The following is a 24,074-nucleotide window of genomic DNA, read 5'->3' on the forward strand; positions in this document are numbered from 1 at the left end:
TCAAACTTGCTTCATACAGGATCAGGAACAATATAAGAAGTCAGCCAGGTTGGATTCTAAATAACACTCCCAGAAGCTTACAAAATAAAATTTACTGTACAAATTTACAACAATATCTTTATTACAAAATATAACATTTAAGACTAGCATAACGTTTCAAACAGTATTTGTACACTAGGTTTAATGCATATTAAAATAAACATGAATGATATGAGTTCCGTTATAACAGTCTAATTGTTATCTCAAAAACACAAAAACATTAGATCGTCACCTGCATTGTACTACATTAACAGAATCACTTGAATATCTTGATTATGTATGCAATTAAGAATTGAGTTTAACTCTTAACTATCCAAGTGGCAATCGTCTAAATAATATTGAGCTGATGCGATACTGTTTTTGACATTTGTTATAGCGCACACATAAGCATTACCATCACGATTTATGTATCATTCAATCAATAAGAGAAAATATTTTGGTTAGCTATATTTACAACTATGCATGTTTAAAAAAAAACATATATAGTCTTGAAAACCCCAACACACTCTTACAGGACTAAAACAAAACAACCAAAACTAAAACCTATTAACATGTACACAATAAAACATCTGCATTAATAAAACAAAATATAACAGATCCTGCAATACACTACTACTCTAGAACTAACTAGAAAAAAATGTAGTTTAGATCTTTTTTTGCTGCTATTATTGTAAGTATAAAATACTAGCTGGTTTCCATTACTGAATATGTCTCTATGTTCTGTAATACTTGGTCTATAAGACTCGGCAATAAAACATTAGTTATTGTTATTTTCAGGTCTTTCTCATACATCTATGTAATAGGCAATGCCTATTAATTATTTAATATAGTGTGGAAGACAGTTTTACAAGTAGGCAAAATTAATATTAGACTATTAATACCAACTGGAATAACTCATAATGTAATAATAAAATTGGCTCGAAGTACGAATGCTCTGAAATAATAGCTACAAGAATATTAGTCCACTATTTAATACAGGAATACAACATATCTCTTGAAATCTTTCTGAGTTAATTGTTTAGTATGAGAAATAATTTACAAGTGAATATCCTTAAAAAATTTGTTTATGTTTTCATAATCAACTCTACATATGTGCTACAAAACAAACTGGAACACAAGTGGTTTATTAAAGACAATATATAACAACAGCAAAGTACTCGTAACAATCCCATTACACATCTATGCACTGTTTACGCTACTACTCCATCCCTATCAACATTGTTGTGTACACAGTGGTCTGGAATATATAACAACAGCAAAGTACTCGTAACAATCCCATTACACATCTATGCACTGGTTACGCTACTCCATCCCTATCAACATTGTTGTGTACACAGTGGTCTGGAATATATAACAACAGCAAAGTACTCGTAACAATCCCATTACACATCTATGCACTGGTTACACTACTCCATCCCTATCAACATTGTTGTGTACACAGTGGTCTGGAATATATAACAACAGCAAAGTACTCGTAACAATCCCATTACACATCTATGCACTGGTTACACTACTCCATCCCTATCAACATTGTTGTGTACACAGTGGTCTGGAATATATAACAACAGCAAAGTACTCGTAACAATCCCATTACACATCTATGCACTGGTTACGCTACTCCATCCCTATCAACATTGTTGTGTACACAGTGGTCTGGAATATATAACAACAGCAAAGTACTCGTAACAATCCCATTACACATCTATGCACTGGTTACGCTACTCCATCCCTATCAACATTGTTGTGTACACAGTGGTCTGGAATATATAACAACAGCAAAGTACTCGTAACAATCCCATTACACATCTATGCACTGGTTACGCTACTCCATCCCTATCAACATTGTTGTGTACACAGTGGTCTGGAATATATAACAACAGCAAAGTACTCGTAACAATCCCATTACACATCTATGCACTGGTTACGCTACTCCATCCCTATCAACATTGTTGTGTACACAGTGGTCTGGAATATATAACAACAGCAAAGTACTCGTAACAATCCCATTACACATCTATGCACTGGTTACGCTACTCCATCCCTATCAACATTGTTGTGTACACAGTGGTCTGGAATATATAACAACAGCAAAGTACTCGTAACAATCCCATTACACATCTATGGACTGGTTACGCTACTCCATCCCTATCAACATTGTTGTGTACACAGTGGTCTGGAATATATAACAACAGCAAAGTACTCGTAACAATCCCATTACACATCTATGGACTGGTTACGCTACTCCATCCCTATCAACATTGTTGTGTACACAGTGATCTGGAATATATAACAACAGCAAAGTACTCGTAACAATCCCATTACACATCTATGGACTGGTTACGCTACTCCATCCCTATCAACATTGTTGTGTACACAGTGGTCTGGAATATATAACAACAGCAAAGTACTCGTAACAATCCCATTACACATCTATGGACTGGTTACGCTACTCCATCCCTATCAACATTGTTGTGTACACAGTGGTCTGGAATATATAACAACAGCAAAGTACTCGTAACAATCCCATTACACATCTATGCACTGGTTACGCTACTCCATCCCTATCAACATTGTTGTGTACACAGTAGTCTGGAATATATAACAACAGCAAAGTACTCGTAACAATCCCATTACACATCTATGCACTGGTTACGCTACTCCATCCCTATCAACATTGTTGTGTACACAGTGGTCTGGAATAAATTACTTTTAAATGCACCCATTGTATATACTTTTATTTTTTTTAACTATAAATAGAATATTTGTTCTCCTCCTACACCCCCGAAAAGAAACTGGAATTTATGGTTTTTGCCTTCTATATTATATCGTCTTTGAATCAGACCAATTCTAATTTCTACCTTAATGATTAGATTACCTACAAAATTCAAAAATATACATGCCCTTCTCCATATTGACATAGTCATAATTATAAGTCTTACACAAAATATTTTTTTTTTTCAAATGAAACATGATTAATTTATAATTTATGTTCATATTTTTACTAAAGTGAAATATTCGGTTCAAGTAATAAACACATACTATTTGATAGATTCATAGCTTCATCCTTATGTTAATATAAAATTATATTTAAAAACCCATGTCCATTAATGTTTGAAGTTTTCGTTACGATGTTACAGTCTTCTGTTACACTCCCAACATTAAATACTGTTCATTGTGTGTGTAAATACTTGGAAGCCAATGTTAAATTACAAAACAATAACATAGGTTGGACAAGGCTATGACTCAACTGTGAAGTCACGGGTATAATGCCCGGAGAAGTAATTAAAATCTGCAAAAGAATTTAGATCGTTTTCCTTTAATGGGGTCCAGTTAGTCAACTAGATTTTTTTTTTAGTTGAATTTGAGTTATTCCAGATGTCTAGAAGTACGTGAGTGTGGAATTTGAAAGTAGGCTTAGGGCTGTTGTTGGTGTTTTGGAAGATAAGCCTACAGCTATTCCAGACCAACCAGTGGTAGTGTGTCAAAAGAGAAACCTAAGGAATATTTCCTATAACTGAAAAAAAATATTATTTATGGCAAGCCTAACCTAACTTAATATAAAATAGTTAATTATAACGATTTGATGAAAGTACTTTTTAATATAGCTTGTAAATATCATTATGAAGTAGCTGATTTCAAAATATATAATTGTGTTGACCTATGCTGTTCAGCCAACTTTACATATAGAGGATGTAATAAGAAAACAATGGATTTAAATGATAACTGCTCTGCTAGGTCTACAAATAAAAGTAAAACTGAATTACATAAATGCTAGATTAGTTGCGTAATATGTGTACCAAGCAAAATGATTTGTGTGTGTGTGTGTGTGTGTGTGTGTGTGTGTGTGTGTGTGTGTGTGTGCACGCGCGCATATATACATATTGTCTTTAACTTTAATTTCCTGAAAGTTGATTTTTTTCCCACTTACCATATGTAGATTTTTCTCAGGAACAAATAGACGAATTTTCATAAAAATACAAGGGCTATCCAGGAAGTAGATTACGTTTAAAAACAAAAAAGTACAAGGGAAAAATTGTAATGTATACATTTGAAAGTGACATTAAAATACTATTTTTCAACCATACAAATTTAGGCACTTATCATAGAGGTGAACTAGTTCGTCATCAAAGCGTTGTGTCACAAGCCAGGTCTTCATTGCTGGAAACAGATAGTAGTCGCTGGGTGCAAGGTCCGGACTGTAAGGCGAATGAGGAAACACCTCCCACTTAAAAGCATCCAGGACTTCTAAGGTCTAATTTGCTGTGTGTGGTCGGTACCCATCTTGCACTAAATTTATGATAACTAACTTTTGAGTAACAAACTCTTTGAAATTTGAGGAAAAATCAGTGAGAGATCTGTTATTGTGAATTGGCAGTCTTCTTTAACATTCTCATTGACTTTAGAGACAATTTCATGAGTCAAAATGCTTGGTCCTCCACTTTATTCGTTATCACACACATTAGTTCACCCATTTTTATACCTAATACACCACTGATGCACTCCACCTTCAGCAATCACATCGTTCCCATAAACTTCACAGAGTTGACAATAAATTTTAATTGGTTTATTTTGCTTAGCCAACAAAAACCGTATTACCAACCGCACTTCACAACTCGCGGGATTATCAATAATTGTGTCACACATTTTAAACTGCTATTATTAAACAACAAGGAGCAACAATAACCTCTCACTAGCACAACTGGATAGCCACTGAACAGAGAAACGTCGTGACATCAAAATGCTGCTATAGTCTCGCACCTAGCGGCTAGAACGAAATGTAATCAACTTTCTGAATAGCCTTTGTATTTCAGCTGCACATTCAATCAATAACCCAAGTCATTATAATAAGTTTCAAATTTAATAAAAAAATTATGTTATATTATAAAATTCTTTCAAATAAACAAACTACACAAAATCAAACATTTCTAAATATTTATATAGGTACTACAATATATATATAGGTTTAAACATTGTCATAATAATTGAACCATTAATTTCTGAGAAAAGAGTACATAAAATATAGAAAAGAATTGACTTTATCAAACCCTTTTAAAATATTAAGTTTGATATATAAAATTGCTATTTGGCATTAAAAGAACCCTCTACAAAATTATTGATCTTATAGCAACAACAAATCCATACTACAAGTAACAAAATACTATTTAAAACAGGTAACATCAATTTTGATTTATATGGCAAGCAAAATAATAACAACTCAAATAGTAGCATTATATTAAAAATAATTTTAATTTCAATAAATAAAACGTAATAGTACCTTCAGCAAACTAATACAATCAATTCTACATTTTTTCACAAATACAAGAAAATCTCTTAAAATGTAATTGATTATTATTTATAGAAAAATAGGTGATTTGTCTTTCACTGAATACAAATAAGTTGCCATATTTCACTTAGTTGTTTATGTAATTCTCAAAAATACTAAGAAATGTTAATCTATATATTAACACATTGAACATCAGCCTTTTAAGTGTTACCTAATATTACCTCAAAAATAATGATCTTAAATCCTATCATAGGAGGCTGGGGGACGACAGCCGTTGAGTGTAAACAAAACTCCATCCTGAAAAATAAAAAAACAATAATATGTAGTACACAGAATGTTTTTAAGAGCTTTAAATTATACAGAGAAACCCCATCACTATGCCATATGAATATGCTTGTGTGCTCAATTACCAGCAAGTAATTGTACTTGTCCTAACATTGCAAATAGAAAAAAGAAAGTAATTCTAGTATAATTACATCTCAAAAATTCAAGTATATCTCAAGTCTCAAAATTAAGAGTGATGATTGAAATTATTGATATTTCAAGACCGGTATTTCAATTCCCATGGGGTGTGCCAGAATGTATTAGTCAATGAACTGATGTACTTGGATTTATTTGATACACATCTGATAGCAACATGAATAAGCTCAAGAATTATCACAATTATAATGGGAAGACATTGTATTCAAAGCAAAAGAAAATTACACACAATACTTGTTTCAATTCAAGCCTTGGCAACACCAAAAATACAAAATAAATAACATTTAAAACACAGATTCTAGTGCAGAATGAACTTGACTAAATTACATATAGCGGTAAAAAATTACAACAAAAAGACGCAGTATGTAATCTTAGGTAATTACTGGTAACGGATATTCATTTTTTGCCACACTGACACATTATAATGTATTTTAAACTACATATGAATTCATCTGGAACGTAAAAATGTTTTTAACTTATGTAATTTGATTCCCCCACTACAGCAGGCACATCTGGTTGATTATTTAATAATTTCCTGTTTCATGGTAGGCATTAACATCAACCTGCTGCCATTCAATTGTGGGTTTAAGACAGAATAAAATAACAATGTTCTCAAAATATGATTTTCTTTTTTTTAAGTATTCATTTAAAATTTACCTGTAGATCAACATCATGATGTGATGATTGAAGCTTGGTTCATAAGAAGTTTTGTGACTATGACAGTCATTTAAACCTTATGTTGAAATGACAATTAAAAACCAAATTATTAAGGAAATAATTCAAACATACAATTGCTTAACCTTACAGCTTGAATTCTAAGCAGCTTTCTAAACTTTCTTGTTTAAATCTCAAGAAAGTACACATTCATGATGAAACCTTACTCCGAGTAAAATGTTTACATTTTACAAAAGTCAACATTCAGGAATTGTCCAGACCTTCCTGTGATTTTAGATCGTCAAAACTTTTCCACACTTAGTATTCACATGGAAAATCACAGTATCTGTCTCATTTGATAAAGTTATAAACATTATAAACCATTCCAAAGTTACCTCCCAGCTACGTTATATATAATTAGTCACTATAAAATCATACAGAATACCACAACCTTTCTTATTAACGTTGAACTGAATAAGGAAAGTGTTCATATTAATTAATGAAGGTGCCACAAAGGTGGTAAGAAAACTAACAGGACAATACATCTTTACTTTCTAGATGATGGTCATATGACAGCGTTCATTTAAAAATACCCATAGAAAATTGTTTGCTAGATCGAGGTTAATGCTAACCCGAACAAGATAAGGCAGATCCATCCAGAAGTCAATGTTAGGAATCATTTCTCTACCCTCGGCACCTCGCAGCAGCCGCAGGGTCAGCATTCCTCCCACAAAGTAGACCAGAGTGAAGACCAAGAGCATTATCACCAGGACAGAGCCTGTGGACAGGGTTCCTGGTGGACCCTCGTCCGCTGTAAACTGGTGAACACATACATGCTTTGACGCCAACTGAAGATTCTGAAATAAGAAAATACAAGTATGTTAGATATCTTTAACCAAGCAATTGAAACTTTTTAACTGTACTTCTCCATTGTTAAGCAGTATATATAATACAAAATATTTATTTCTCCTATGTTACAATAGAACACTAGATTACATGTTCACGTGCGTGGCCATGCACACACCCACACACATGTGCGCGCGCATGCGCACACACACTTAAATAATGACACTTCTCAGTATTACCTTAAGTTTAATTAACAAATATTGAACTCCCCTAAAAAACTAGCTTTTCAATAAGCATAAACATGTTTCCTACCAAAATATCTTCTCAAAATTTCATATATTGCTATGCAAACTTAAAAAAATAAAGAAAATAATGAATTAAGATATAAATCAGTTCAACTCTATGTATATCCTCTAAAAGAACCCACAAACACGAAATTCTACATCAGAGTTATATTGAATTATGTTTCAAGACACTTCTTAACCCTATGCACTCAAAGGCAGTATTTATAATTTGTCCTTGAAGGTCGTATGGCCAGCTCTACAGGGCACCGCCATTTTGTCGGTAGTGCCAATTAATTTTTGCTCGTATGTCCATAATACGTCCATAGCTTGTAAGGCCAGCACAACTTGCCACTAAACATAGCAGTTATTTTCTAATAGTCTCTTTATTTTATAATGAATGGTGATTGCTGAAACCTATCGAGCACCTTTATTTTAAAGTAATTTTTAAGTAAATCAGTAAATTTTAAATTAGCCAATAATTCTTCTCTAAAAATTGACTGTGCAAATAAGAACTGACTGTGCATTGTGTGTTGTGGGCTTACACACTGATAAAAGGAATAGAAACTTAGACAATTTTATTAGAAGATGTGTGCTAACTATTCTTGACTCCAAATAGGTATGTATTTCCAAAAGTTTTATTCCGTAAAAAAATGTTAAGACTGAGAAAAATGTAAAATAGTTCACTTCAACAAATATGGCCACCAAGCTATCCATAAAAGTAGCGCAGCCATCTGTAATCTGTGCGAGTTGCGAGGACAAACTACGGCAATACTAACTTGAACTGTCTGCAACCTTGGTGTGGCCAGTGCTGCTGGCCTTTCGAGTGCAAAGTGTTAACTCATTAAGGAATTTAAGATTAGGAAATTAAGATATTGAATAACACATTTTAAAGATTAACAAACTCTTACCTTTTTAATAAATGATATGTATGAGTCAACAAGGTCATAGTTCATGATAACTTGGAAACTCCCATGGTATAGACATCTTAGTATGGATTTTAATGAAATACATACAGAAAACAGATTTTACAAATCTGTTATCTGCTGAAAACTTAGTCTGAATTAATGCCAATACGCAGAAAAACGATTTCATTTGAAATCACAATTTGCCACAAATTCTGAGCCAAAACAGACCTGCAAAACTTAACTACCTGTGTTTCATCATAATTATTTTATTTAGTTAAAGACCTTTTGCTGAAAACAAAAAAAATAGTTACAAAGGCATGTTAATATGCAGAACCCCTAACAGAATTTTTTTCTACAGGTGGCTGATGATGGAAAGCACATCCGTAATCTCAACTGGAATTAATATCTTTAAAGTACCTTTTACAAAACCTCAGTGTTTCTAAAGGCTTAGGATTAAGACTTAAATTTTCTAAAACTTTAAGGAAATGTTAGTTCAGAAAACTTACAGCCTCATCTATTCTTTTCACAAAACCATCCCCAACCTCTGCACACATTACACATTCCTCCAGGAAGATTGGGTATCGATTTAAAGATTTCCCCTATCTCTATTTACAATTTGCCAAATCGATTCAGATTCTGTTTGGATCTTTGAATCTCTTTGGAATAATGTTTAGTTTAGCATGGCAAATGATAAAATTTAATTTAGATTTTCGAATCTTAAACCTCAATTCTAGAACAGTGCTTTTTTTCTATTTGTGTATTTTTTATGTCAATCAAATGGATAATAAGAGTAAGAGATGTATGATATATATAGAATGAGTGTGAATAGTCTATGAAGTAATTACTAACTCGAGTTGACTTATTCCTTGAAAGGATAATTAATTAACCCTCTCAGTATAGTGCTTAATGACTTTGGCATGTTCAACATGTTGATTTGATAATCTTATTATAACTGTAACATTATGGTTCATGGTTTGACATTTGAAAAAGAGGGCATAAACAAATTTGAAATAAGGCTCATTTCTATAATCTTGTTATCCTTTCAAACTGTTACTCATCAATAATGAACTTTGAAAAAAGAACAAGACATTTGTAACTACTAATTGGATTTAGAAAATGTTTTCATAATGTAACATTAAATATTAAAATGAATAATCTTACGTATGTAGATCCCTCTATGGTCTTGAAATCAAGTTTAGGATCATCAGCATTGTTGTCACACAAGAGGACAATGTTTGTTGTGCTGGAACATAATACAGTCTTAGATATGTACAATTTTTAAAAAGTTTTCTAAATATATGCTATAAACTGTTTTAATTATTTTATCAGAAATAACTTTGGTTTTGGATATGTCAAGTTCTAAGAATTTCAAAACTCTTGTTACACTTATTTGCACAGAAATTGCAAAAATGAAAAATGGCATGTTGTTACTAAGATTTTTTACTAAATTGAATGAGTTTTCGAATCACATTAATAGTATTTCTTCTTCAATTCACCAATCACAATGGAGGTGGAAGTCCAAAACAAGCTTCCTTTTTTGGGTGGGTGGGTGTGTGTGTGTTTAAGATATAAACAGAAAAATGTTTAAACTATCAATGAAAGCATAAAAAATCTATCAAAGAAGGAGTGGCCAACTCGTTATTTGATAAAGCGAAGGGCTTGTGCTCGGGTAAAAATGGATTAAAACAGGAACTTAAGAAAGTGGAATTAGGTGGCTTTGATTGCCAATTCTGAAAATCGAAGTAATAAGGAAACCTAAAATATCAAACAGATTAGAGATTTGCTATAAACCAATGCAGAGTCACGGTAAGGTTATAAGAAGTTCATCTAGATAAACCAATAATTTTTAAAAACCCACTCTCGTTTCCTCCTTTTTTAGCCGCTATCTTGTTTCTGTTGTATGATCGCCATTTACTAATAGCATCTGATCAGTTCTATGTGGTAGATCAGAGAGTGTAGACCTATTGTGACCTATATTCTGTAGGTCTGTTTTAATAATTAATGTTTTGTTATTAACCCTCTGAGCGCTTTTCGTCGTAGCCGCAACTAATTAATGCCTATTATGAAGGCCAAAGTCACGCCCGCGACTATATAACGGTGCTTTCTATTATACTCATATTAAAATGGTAGCAAAATAGTCAAATTCTGTATCATTTGAAAGATGAAGATTTGTTACAGTGCTTATAATCGCTACAATGCATAATTGTGGAGGCAGTGCATTACAGCTAATGAATTTTCAAGCTAGGGTCAAATTACACCAGTGCACAGTTTGCTACAGCCAAAAAAAGACTGAAGCAGATTTTGGTGCCCTGGCTGTAATACAGGTGTGCACAGGGAATGTTTCCCCTTATTAGAACATTTCTGGAGACCCCTTAGGCCTGAGAGAAAAAGAAAGGCATCACAAAGCAGTGACTCCAAGTAAATACGGGGAAAAAATTGTGTATATACTTGTAATTTGTTCAATTTTATAGTTTTTTTTTTTTACTTCAGAGGGCTACAGACCTAAACAGACAGAGGTTAAGTACAATACTGTTATACTTCTTTTATTCCTTATTGTGTTGTGAATACATTGATATATAACATGAACAATTTAATTACAAAATTGTATTTTATAATGTTTTTTAAAATGAGAACTGTAAAAATGCCAAAAAAGCTGTGGCAAAAAGTGCGTATGTGGCACTTGGAGGGTTAAGTTTATATTTTAGAGTTAATATGGAGTTAACACACAATATAATATTGTTGTGATTCCTGACTTATGCATGTAACAATGCTCTGGTATGATTTGTTTATTTTAACTTAGATTGTAGTTATATTTCAGGTTGGTTATTCACCTGATGAGGAAATTAGATTGCAGATCTCGAAACGTAGTGTTACTGATTTATTGTATCACTGAACAATGGCAAATGTCCAGCAATATTCTATTTCCTTAAATCGTCAAAAAGAAAACTCAAACAAAGAACAGCATTTAAATTACACCAGACACCACAAGCCAAAATCTTAGGTACTCCATTACAAAGCCCAACGGCTAGAAGTTACAATTGTGTATCTTGGTAAGTCGTGTTACTTACTTCTCTCCATTACGGAATTGGACACTAAAGGGATCAGGCTGATGTTCATATAAAGTTATAAATTTCAAATTTTCTGCTTTACCAAGACTGAGGCTCAGGTTATTACTGTCATCTACATAACATATCTGAAACATACATCCAACAAAAATTAATATTACAAAGCTAGTCTTGTTAAACGATTTAAGATATTTCATCAAATCAAAAGCTCTTAAACCAAAATATAAGCCACCTGTAACATTATAATGATATACCAATACCAGAAAATCCAGAAAAACAAAAATTCTTGACTAAAATAATAAAAGACAGAACTTGGTGAGCTTTCTACGTTACGATCGATGAAATGTTAGATCTATGTACTCATTTTCATGGTAGTACTAATACTCTCATCCAGAGGATAAGATTTACTGTTGAAATGAAGGAAGAGCAGCTATGGAGGCTTTCTAGAGTCTATTCTAACACCCTTATCACAAAATTTGAGCAAACAGACCTTGATTACACTAAATTCTAATCAAAAACTTAGTGGAATTTATAGATGATTCTGTTGGTATCATCCCTTAAGGAAGACATGTGACGGTACATACTTACTGTGTAGACCGTACAGGATTTTGGGTGTTGGTAAAAATTAATTAATTTTTAACCCCGAAAAAGGCACTGAAAAAATATAATATTGTTTGAACTTAAACTTCCAGTCAAACCACTACACACCGGTACCTAAAAATGTTGCATACTCTGGAACAAAGCACCTGCAAAGACTTGGACTAAATATGATTAAATATAAGTATGTTACTCGTAAAATTTTGAAATCTAAACCATTGGGATAAATCACAACTTTTTGTTTATGTTGTATTTAAAATACTATATATATATATATATATATATATATATATATATATATATATATATATATATGTATATATATACATTAAATTGTATAAATGGCAATTGCCTTATTTAATTTCAATAAACATTGAACCGCAAAAAGTACTTGCTCCGCCGGGAGTAAAACCCGGATCTCTCACTTGCCGGGTGAATGTGCTACCATTACACCACAGAGCGCTTACTTTTTCCGATTCAATTATTTTGTATTTGGCCGTATCTGTCACATATGCGTTTAAATAAGCAAACTAACATATGATCGGAAGACCAAATACCTGTCAAACGACTTTTATTTACATTAAATTGTATAAATGGCAATTGCCTTATTTAATTTCAATAAACATTGAATCACAAAAAGTACTTGCTCCGCCTGGAGTCGAACCCAGATCTCTCACTTGCCGGATGAATGTGCTTCCATTACACCACAGAGCGCTTACTTTTTCCGATTCAATTATTTTGTATTTGGCCGTATCTGTCACATATGCGTTTAAATAAGCAAACTAACATATGATCGGAAGACCAAATACCTGTCAAACGACTTTTATTTACATTAAATTGTATAAATGGCAATTGCCTTATTTAATTTCAATAAACATTGAACCGCAAAAAGTACTTGCTCCGCCGGGAGTAAAACCCGGATCTCTCACTTGCCGGGTGAATGTGCTACCATTACACCACAGAGCGCTTACTTTTTCCGATTCAATTAATTTGTATTTGGCCGTATCTGTCACATATGCGTTTAAATAAGCAAACTAACATATGATCGGAAGACCAAATACCTGTCAAACGACTTTTATTTACATTAAATTGTATGAATGGCAATTGCCTTATTTAATTTCAATAAACATTGAATCGCAAAAAGTACTTGCTCCGCCGGGAGTCGAACCCGGATCTCTCACTTGCCGGGTGAATGTGCTACCATTACACCACAGAGCGCTTACTTTTTCCGATTCAATTATTTTGTATTTGGCCGTATCTGTCACATATGCGTTTAAATAAGCAAACTAACACATGATCGGAAGACCAAATACCTGTCAAACGACTTTTATTTACATTAAATTGTATAAATGGCAAAATAATAATACACTATATTATACTGTATATATATATATATATATATATATATATATATATATATATATACAGTATAATATAGTGTATTATGGAGAAGCACTGTCTCCATAAAATATACTCAACTGTTTGAAAGATCAATTCTCAATCAATAAGCTTATTAAACCTTATATAGAAGCATTTATAGGACATGGCTACAAAAAACTAGTTAGTTCCAAATAGTATTAAATAATCTTCAATACATATTATTATTCATAATTTACATGTACATACAGAGGTTTTGCATATACGTGCTACACCCAGACATAAGTCCGGAACATTTAAAAATAAAAAGTTAAAAAAATATAAATTAATGCAAATTAAATATAATTTGCAGATCCAAACATTGGCCAATTATGTTCATAACTTAACAATATCAAAAAATATACTTCTTAATTTGACCAAAGTAGAGTAATGAATAAAATTAATTTAAATTAAATCTACGGCTGATCTTGTAATTATAAACTGAAAAGATATTATGAATTTACTAAAGTACAAGATGTAAACTATTTAGTAATATAATTCATCAAGGGCCTCCTGTATTTTCAAGGTTACTGACCATACATAAATGGCCAAATTCAATTTTCCTTTTACAGTAATTGATTGATTCAGTTATCTCTCTCATTAATTCTCCTGACAAACCATGTTCCATAGCCATGCTGATAGCTTTTATCCTTCAGACAAAGACTGTGAGAATTCTAGCAACTGTATTTCCATATACCTATTTCAAAACTTTTCACAGACTTTCTTCATGTGCGCACCTTCAACTGTTATTTTAGATTTCTGCATTAAATCTAGATAATAACGTCAGTAGGAACGAAGCACGCAGTGACACAACAAAACACTTGACAAAAAGATGTTGTAGTAACCATACACCCAAAAAAAACACTATTAACTGGTTCAGAGATATTCTCTTCGTCAGAGTCTCGAGAAAATCATTAAAATGTATACAAGCATTTATTTTTAATTCTTAAGGTATTTAAAAGGTGGTGCATTTTAACTGTTGTTTTTAACCAAATTTATTCATTATTATGTATTTTTATTATTTTATTAATTTACTATTTAACTGAGCACAGCCTACAAAAATCAAAAAACAAAACTTGTATTTATTCCCCTAAAGACAATATACAATATAGTTTTCCATTTAATTGCCCTCTTATCCCTATGATATCCAAGGCAATAATATTTTTATTATTTTATCACATTAATTTATTATTATTTTTTAGGTATAGTTGAATTTATTCTACAACTTGTAATTTGATTAAAACATGATGTAATGTGAAACTTGAAGCAATATAATCTGAAGAGTAGAATTTCATTGAGAGCCAAAAAAGAGCAAAATAAATATTTGTAGTTATATATATATATATATATCCTTTATGTGCTGGGATTATACACAAAAATGGCAGAATTCATAAAAGTGCATTTCAACAGACTGAAGGATGATTCACGAGGTAAGGAAAGTTTAAACACTACTAATTAAATTATACCTATTCTTAAGAATACATAGGTAAGTAAATAAATGACTAAAATAAGTACTCAGTCCTTTTAGGGCCAGCTGTTGTTATATCACAGTAAAGTAGAACAAAGTTGAAGGTAATATCATGATGGTGTGTAACCGATTGTTGGCATATCGTCGGTTCATTAGATTTAGTTTATTACTACCGTTTTGTGAAATATATCACAAAAAACTGAATGATAATTAAATTCATCATTTACAAGAACTGTACAAATGCAGTTTCGTCTTTGTTTGCATTGGATATACTTATAAACAGAAGTCAAACAACAATAGTAATTAATTATACTGGCACTGCGTATATAATCTAACTTTCTAAATAGTATAAATAATGTTTAGTGTAAGGCATTTTTTGAAGACTCACTTAAGACATCTAATAAACTCCAAAAAATGTTATTTGGTGTTTGTTTACTTCATCATATTACTCTAATTTGTCTTCACTATTAATGTGTCATACTGATGATTTTACAAGTTTTTACATTTTTCTGTTTTGTATTGAATTTTTTTTAATTTGGAAAACTTCATAGAAAACACACCATACTGAAAATTCAACACTACTGGATACAATATCATCACATAAAGTGGAATAAACCACCATAAGAGAAATATTACATTACATCATGAAGAGAATTACTAGCAATTGGAATTCCACAAATGTAATACATCAAAAAGACCAACCGCATAGTCAATAATCTGTTGAAATCTTCTAAGGCACTTTGACATTTTAATGCAACAAAAACATTAAAGTACATAGTTGTGGTCTTATGTTTAGCTTTATAGTAAACTTTCTTTTAGTGTTATTATATTAACTGTAATTTTCTGTTAACTGTCAGTACCATACCTCTGCAAATAAAAAAATATTAAAAAAACATCTGATGCAGTAAGGAATGAATACTCTCTATAGTCCATCAAGGTATTGAGCTATTTGCCCCATTTTTTTAGAGAGTAAGTATACAAGCTCTCTTATTGAGCATTAAACACACTGACTTTCATTGGCATTCTAACAACCCCTCTCCCTTTTTCTACTGTCTTACTGTAGTCAGAGTCAGTGCTGAGATGGGATATATATTTGTAAAATATAAATAAGCCTCTTTATGAATATTTGTCTTTTCAATTTGTACACATTTCTTTTAAAAATTCTTAGAAACACTTTTACAATTAGCACAAAAATTAAACAAACTCTGTTCCTTAGATAATTATGGTTACATTTGTAACTTGGAGAAAAGAGTTTTTGGAAAGAAGAGTAATCCCTGAAATAGGAATGTAATTTTAAATTGTTGAGTCCAATAAAGAACTGTTTATTTCTGTAAAATAACCATGTTTTGGCATATAAAAATGTTTCTTTTATCATACTAATGAAATCTACAATCTTTAACAAAAATGGGATACAATGTTGTTTATAGTATGTTTAGATCTTATTTTAATTATTGTTTTAAAGGCAGGAATAGTACTGCTTTATGTTAGAAGTTTAGATCTATGTCGAAATATGGTAATTGTAAATAATGTTATTAAAATTTATTTATAATAATTTTAATTATTAACCTCATAAAAATACTTGGCTGTTTAGTTTGAGTAACAGTACTCCTAGTTGATAGTTGAGATTATACCCTATCTATTGAACTGGACTGTGAAACTTGTAGATCTAAACCTAATCTTAGTTGCTGTGTATAGAAATCCTAAAGGGAACTATGAATTTTTCATTTCTGCAATAGAAAAAGTATTGAGCTATGTGAATCAAATCAACACAGTGGAAACACAATTGTTTGCGAAGACTCCAATCTTCTCTTCTCACCTCAAAGACAGGATAAAGATGCCCAAAACTTTGTAAACCTCTGCTCCATCTATGGATAATAACTGACCCCACTTGTCCATAATTGTTCGGACTAAGTTTTCACATCTTTGGGGGATCAGTTAGATGTTAGTCTTAAGAAATTTCTATGTTAGCGATCATTTAGGCCAATGTTTTGTATTAAATAACATAGAGTTAGTTTCAAACTTTGATAGAAATACTTGCATCTATATATATAAAAAATGAATGTTTGTATGTTTGTCCTTTATGGAATCGTGAACTATTGGACCGATCATGATGAAAATTTGTACGTATATGTATTTTTCCACGGAGAAGGTTTATAAGCTATGCCCATCCCTTTCCCGATTCAGGATTCCGCCCCACTGGTTACAGAAATACCCATAAGAAATGCATTGCAGCAAACATATGTTAACGTCTTTTCAAATTTTTAATCAGCTGTTCTTTGTAAACATATATTACACTTATAGTTTTAAAGCATAGAGTAAGCTTAAGAGAAACGACAAATTTTGTTTAAAACTGTTTTTGCAATCACTGTTAAACATAGACTTTACTATCCAGATAATACAATTCAAATTTGACGTAAAAATTCACCTTTAACTGCAATATTTATTTAATATAAACCATGCTCATGCTTGATCAGAAGAGTAATGCAGATATCATAATTACTATCTTACGTTGGCTACAAATATAAAGAATGTTATAAAATCAACCTTAGTTGTTTTTTTTGACAGAAGTATGGTTCTCAAAACTCCGTGTGTACATATTCTCTCGATCGAGACAACAAAGCAAGCTCAATCGTGGCATCGGAGATATAACTAATTTAATCTAAAATTTATTATAGTAAAAAAAAAATTTACTAAGTAATATAAGGACTTCGGTTCTTAAGATTTGCGTGCGAAGCCGTGGGTAACAGCTAGATAGAGGCAGGAATATGGTACATACCTTCATAATACGCCCAAGAGGCTCACGATGGAACGACTATCAATTATCTCAGCAATGTTTAGAATGTGATAGAAAAAGAATAAGTGAATATATAGTGTACTGTTTTCAACGGGAAATTGCGTGCGAAGCCGCGGGCAACTTTTGCAAAAAATTATTGAAATGCGCAGCAAAGCGCGCCGGGGCCCGCTAGTTGTCTATAAAAATGTGTCTAATATTAACGATAAAACAGTAAATCTTTTTAAATATATTTTATATAAGGAAAAACTGGTCAGAAGTTTTTCTTTCTGAAAGCATTGATGATAGCTTTGAAATTATTGTAAATATTATTATGACGTTAGATTTACTAAACAAACTAGAATAAACCCAAACATAAAGAAGCGTAATAGTCCTATAGTGGGTACACAATGGTACACTCCTGAACTTGGAAAGAGATAAAGAACTGGCAATAAATCAATTTTAACATGAACCGTCCTGACCTGCCTATGTATTTGCTTGAAATATTTTGTAGTCAATAAACTATTCTATTCATGAGGCTTTAAAGTACTCACCGAAACATTATTCAGGCATTGGTTGTAAGAAGTATTGTTTTTTATCCCAAAACCAACATTTTCACAAAGATGAAGCAGTATTCTGGTACTAGGTGAAATTATAGTGCTGTAACAGAAATTCAAAGTTGTGAACAGGATCCTGAAATGGTATAAAGATTTAACTGTAAGAAAATATAAAATTTTTCCAAAGTGATGTAATTTGTTGTACAAAATACATACAATACAATAAGTTATTGTTGATGATGTTTAAAACGCATCTTAGGTTTTGACACTGCCAGTGCAAGTGTTAAGAAAATTTAACAGGTGGAATTTCAAAAAATTTCCTAAGAAGAAAAAACCCTATAGAGTAGTTAAAAATTGTTACATTTCTGTGTAGAGAAATAAAGGAAAAGTATGTTTATTTCTTTAAACATTTTTTGAAACATTAAATCATTTTATTTACAACATGTGCTTAGTAAAATTATTAGCTAGAGTTTCCAAACATAACTTTAATGTTATTAACTTACTCTACTCATTGTCCTGAACAAAACTATACCTGTATGGTTTTATGGGTAGAAATCACACGTAACACGGCTTTTGAGGGTTGACAAATAATATAGACTTTTAATCTTGGAAGTTGAGCTAACTTTTTGTTATTGTGTTTGCTTACTGTGTGTCTCATTAAATCTGTAAATTACGGCTGCATTCATGTTATCTACGGATATGGCTGATAACTCCAACACCTAGATGCAGTATTTTGTGGTAATGAGCTAAAGTTACATCAATGTCTATAACGTCATGAATAGTGCAAGTGTTTTCTTACTAACCATGGTTTTACCATCAATTGGTTCCACAACTTGTAATCAAAATTATTTAAATCTTGAGTGTTTGGAGCCAATGTATTAAATAATGGCAAATGTCTAAAATCCTGTTATTCTTTTGAATCATTCATCAACAATAACAAACTTTAAACAAGGTATAGTTTGATTAAACTAATTAGATTACTATTATTTTGTTATTTTTATTTCTAACTAGTGAGGTCAACATATCTTAAAAGTAATAATCTTGACCTATTATACTTTAACCCTACAACTGGCATGAAATCCAGATATCCTAAGTGAGCTATTTGCAGATTCAAGACTTCCAGTCAGGATGGCTGTGTGGTGTAAGGTGCTATTCTTCTACGCAGGAGTTAGTCTTGGAGTCGCGGGTTCGATACCCGCACCTAACGATAGAGATTTTTATGATCTGGTGTACATTTACGAAAGCCACTGGTCTGTGATGAAGCCAGTGGGAGGGCTCACCTTAAATTAATGGTAGTTAGCTTGGGTGGAAATTGACGGGATCAGTGATGTTCCAAAACACCCATTTTGCATTTTTTGTACTAACTATTTTTTTTATCCACTTAATTTATGTTTATGTTCTATGAGGCATTTATTTTTGAATCATGGTCATAACAATATATTTCAGAGTTAAAAACCATTTATACCACAATAACAATAATTGTTTTATGCAAAAGTCCGCACTTAAAACCAAAAACAAATTAGTCGTAAATAATTACTATCAGTTCCTGGGTTAACATACAAATATATATATATATACAGTACAATGCAGTTCTAGTATATTTTTACAAGTCATCTAATGTACAAGTACAAACCGTTTATAAAATTAAATTTATTTAATCTACATATCCTGATAACAAACAATAGATAGGAACAGAGGTTCTTCTTCTTCTTCTACTATGGGGTGGTCTATTGTCATGCACTAAGCCTCAAGGGCCTTTTGCGCACCCCGGAAGCACACCATGAGGGCTACCAGTTTATGATTTCAGCAGTCCCACAAACCGCCGAAAACAACCTATCAGGTCCAACTGGGAAAATTCAGCACCCTTGTCCAAACTACCAAAGATGACATACCGCTCCCTTGCTATTCTAGGACATTCAAAGAGCAAGTGTTCGGCAGTTTCATCCTGCTCATCACACATTCTAAAGAGCAGATCTTCCTGAAGGATGCAGACTCTGTGAAGTTGCTTCCTCAGGTGACCATGTCTCGTGATCAGATCTATAACCTGAGAAGACATTGATCTATATAGTGAGAGAAGGTCAGACACCACTCTGGAGGAAAGCGGCTGTGTAGTACCATTCTGCTCATTCTCATAACCGGATGCAACCTCCACCTTCTCTCATGTTCAGCGCGAACCCATTTCGAGAGAGCCCCAAAGGATTCACACTCTGGAATATCACAGAACAGTTGAGGGCCTGTCATAATTGATGCTGAGCTCCGGTTGGCCAGGGCATCAGCTCTTTCATTCCCAGGGATCCCCTCATGACCAGGAACACAACAAACAGTCATATTGTTGATTCTGGCCAGGGAAGAAACAACTTGATAGCAATCCCAGACAAGTTTGGATTTGAACACACAAGAGTCCAGTGTAATCAGTGCTGCCTGACTATCTGTGAAAATATTGATCGTCTTACTCCTATATCGCAGATGAAGATTCTCACAAGTAAATTCCATAATAGCTGCTACCTCTGCCTGAAAAACTGTCGGATAAGGACCCATAGGGACCACCAGCTCCCTACATGGTCTCACTCCCAGAATTCCAGCGCCTGTGCCGCTTTTTGTTTTAGAGCCATCTGTGAACCATTCGAGCTCTGCTGGTGGAAGAGGTTTCCTTCCCTCTTACCAATCATCCCTAGAGGGTACAACAATCTTAAAGGGTTTGTCAAAGGAAAACTTTTGTGGCATCTAATCAGAGATCATGTGCAGAGCATCTCCCTGAATCAGGATGCTAATTCTACAGTGCCCACCGCTGCAGCCTGACCAGAGTCCCGCTTGCTGAAGACAGTAGGCACTCCTCCTGGCCATAGCCCGAATGACAATGTTCAGGGGGGAAAGGTGAAGCAATAATCTAGAACTGCATCCGGCGCACTAGGAAAAGCTCCAATGAAAGCAAGTCTAGCAATCCTTTGGATGCCAGCCACACAAGCTACCACCATCTTGGCCACCACACACAGCCCCATACATTAGTGCAGGTCTGACTACGGAAACATAAAGCCCATAGAAAAGCCTTGGCTTAAGTCCCCAGGACCACCTATCACACGTCTGCATTGAATTAAAGACCATATCCCCCTGGCGATAACCCTTTCTAGATGAGGTCCCTAGTTTAGGACCCTATCTAGGATCACAGATACTTGACCTCAGATCTCAGACTTCAACTCAATGGTAGAACCTCTGAGTAGAAATGGACCAATATCCTCCAAATGACACCTGGTAAAGGCAACCACAGCAGCCTTGGTGGGGTTGACAGTAAGGCTCACCCCATCACACAAGTATCCTACCATGTTTAGAGCAGCATTGGTCAGTTCCGTGACTGTTGTGTTGAACTTGCCACTCACAAGAATCACAATAACATCTGTGTACCCCTGCGCAAAGTCGCCACTACTGTTCAAAGACATTAGCAGTTCATCCACAACTAGGTTCCACAGGAGAGGAGAAAGGACGGCGCCCTGTGGACAGCTTCTCGTAGTCCTTGCACTGACACTTGCTTCCATGAGGATGGTAACAACCACCCTGTCTGTTAGTAAGACCCTTATCCAGTCACATATTTGACCATCAATAACACGTCTGGAGACCGCACTGATAATTGCCTGAGTGCCCGTATTGTCAAAGGCTCCTTCAATGTCCAAAAAGATACCTATAGCTACCTCTTTTGCTGCCAGTGTCTTCTCAATCATGCATACCAATTGATGCAAGGCCGAGTCGCATGATCTTCCTGGAGTGTAGGCATGCTGATTTGGATGTAAAGGTCACTCCAAACAAGATCCCTCCAAAACAAACCTAGCAACCATCTTTTCCATGGTTTTGAGAAGAAAGGAGGACAGACATATCGGCCTGAAAGACTTAGGTCAATCCAGGCTAGCCCTCCCCTGCTTTGGTATAATCACTACTCTGGACACTCTCCAGTACAGTGGAATATACCTGAGGGCCACGGAAGCTTTGAACAGTCTGCACAGCAGGGGAAGGAGAATATCCAGCCCCTGCTGTAAGCAAACTGGTCTCACCCCATCTACCCCAAGAGCTTTAAAGAGACTAAATTAATTAACCGCCCACTCGATCCTTCTGAAGGTTATTACACCATGCAGCAGATTCCACTGCAAATAAGTCAAATCAAATCAAATCAAATTATTTATTGCCATTGATCACATTTGCATACATGAAATAGGCATTGTCATAAATTAAAATACTAAAATATAAAAGCACAGTAATAAAATACATCGTCATAATTTAAAATTATAAAATATGAAATATGAAAGTACAATTATGCAATAATCATATAAGAGCTCTGCATAAGACAAGTCAATGTAGAATCAACAGAACATTAAATCTACTTCACAGTTGAGAAATTCAGCTAATGTATAAAATGGATTACTCAACAGCCAATTCATTAGCTTACTTTTAAACACAGTAAGAGATACTGCTTGCGCAGACTCATCTAATTTGTTAAAAAAGTTTACACAATTTATCTTATGAGATGAACCAATTTTAGTTAATCTATGCTGAGGAATATTGAGCTTAAACTTATTTCTTGTATTATGTACATGTATGTCTTGCCTGGTGAGGAATAAGTGTAGGTTAGATTTTGTGTATACTAATACCTGAAAAATATAAAGATTGATAACGGTTAATATCCCCAAATGAACAAAAAGTGGTCGGCAATGATCAAAAGGACCTGCTCTACAAATAGTTCTTATAACTCTCTTTTGAATCAACAAAAGATCTCTCACAGATGTTGCATGACCCCAAAGAATCAGACCATAAGAAATATGGGACTGAAACAAACCAAAATATGCTGTTCTTAAATATTCTATAGTAACAATGTCTCTCAATTTCCAAATCAGGTAACTAACCCTAGAGATCCTACAGCACAGGTTTTTAATGTGATGAGACCAATTTAATTTTGAATCAATGTACATGCCAAGTAACTTTACTGATTGAACCTCCTGAGTTTGAGCTGATAAGCTTAATATAATATTTTGGGTTTTATCTTGATTACAAAGCAATCTATTTGAGGAGAACCAATTCAAGGCTTCATCTTCCCCTGATTTCATGGTCATTTGAAGATTGATGAGATTCTTATTACAGGAGAAGAGAGAAGTGTCATCTGCATAAATAACAGCACCCACAGATACATTTTTTGGCAAATCATTAATCAAAATATTGAAGAAAAATGGGCCAAGTACTGAGCCTTGTGGCACTCCAATAGTAACTGTCTCCACAGGTGAATTTTTACCTTGAATTGAAACATATTGCTTTCTATTAGTCATGTAAGAATTTATAAGCATACATGAATGTTTTGACAACCCATAAAAATGAAGTTTATTCAGAATAATACTAAAAGGGACACAATCAAATGCTTTACTTAAATCCAACAATGAAAGAGCCACAGACTCTTTGTTATCTATTGCATTAAGGGAATAATTTACAATGTTCATAACAGCAGTTGTCGTTGACCTTCCCTTTCGAAAGCCAAATTGTGACTCAGTAAAAAGATTAAATGTTTTGAAATAAAATGAAAGTTGCTTGTGCATTAAAGACTCCAATATTTTAGAAAATATAGGAACAATAGATACAGGACGATAATTCTGAGGTAATTGTTTGTCGCCCTTTTTATAAATGGGGATAACTTTCGATATTTTTAGTAAATCCAAAAAATATCCAAACTCCAAACAC

At 33.3% G+C, this 24,074-nt stretch overlaps 1 protein-coding gene across 1 annotated transcript in view; it reads right to left on the reverse strand.

The window, feature by feature from the left end:
• Window positions 1-72: 72 nt before the first annotated feature.
• LOC124357103 overlaps window positions 73-24,074 on the reverse strand; it is a 29,773-nt gene continuing 5,771 nt past the window's right edge. The window contains exons 2-6 of the mRNA XM_046808547.1: window positions 18,363-18,468; window positions 11,561-11,685; window positions 9,654-9,735; window positions 7,090-7,314; window positions 73-5,620 (exon numbers count right to left, since the gene is read on the reverse strand). Of these exons, the coding sequence (XP_046664503.1) occupies window positions 5,561-5,620; window positions 7,090-7,314; window positions 9,654-9,735; window positions 11,561-11,685; window positions 18,363-18,468 (598 nt within the window). The 3' untranslated portion in view covers window positions 73-5,560. The remainder of the gene's footprint in view (window positions 5,621-7,089; window positions 7,315-9,653; window positions 9,736-11,560; window positions 11,686-18,362; window positions 18,469-24,074) is intronic.

Source organism: Homalodisca vitripennis, chromosome 3, assembly GCF_021130785.1.
Source record: "Homalodisca vitripennis isolate AUS2020 chromosome 3, UT_GWSS_2.1, whole genome shotgun sequence".
In the NCBI taxonomy this organism is placed as follows: domain Eukaryota; kingdom Metazoa; phylum Arthropoda; class Insecta; order Hemiptera; family Cicadellidae; genus Homalodisca; species Homalodisca vitripennis.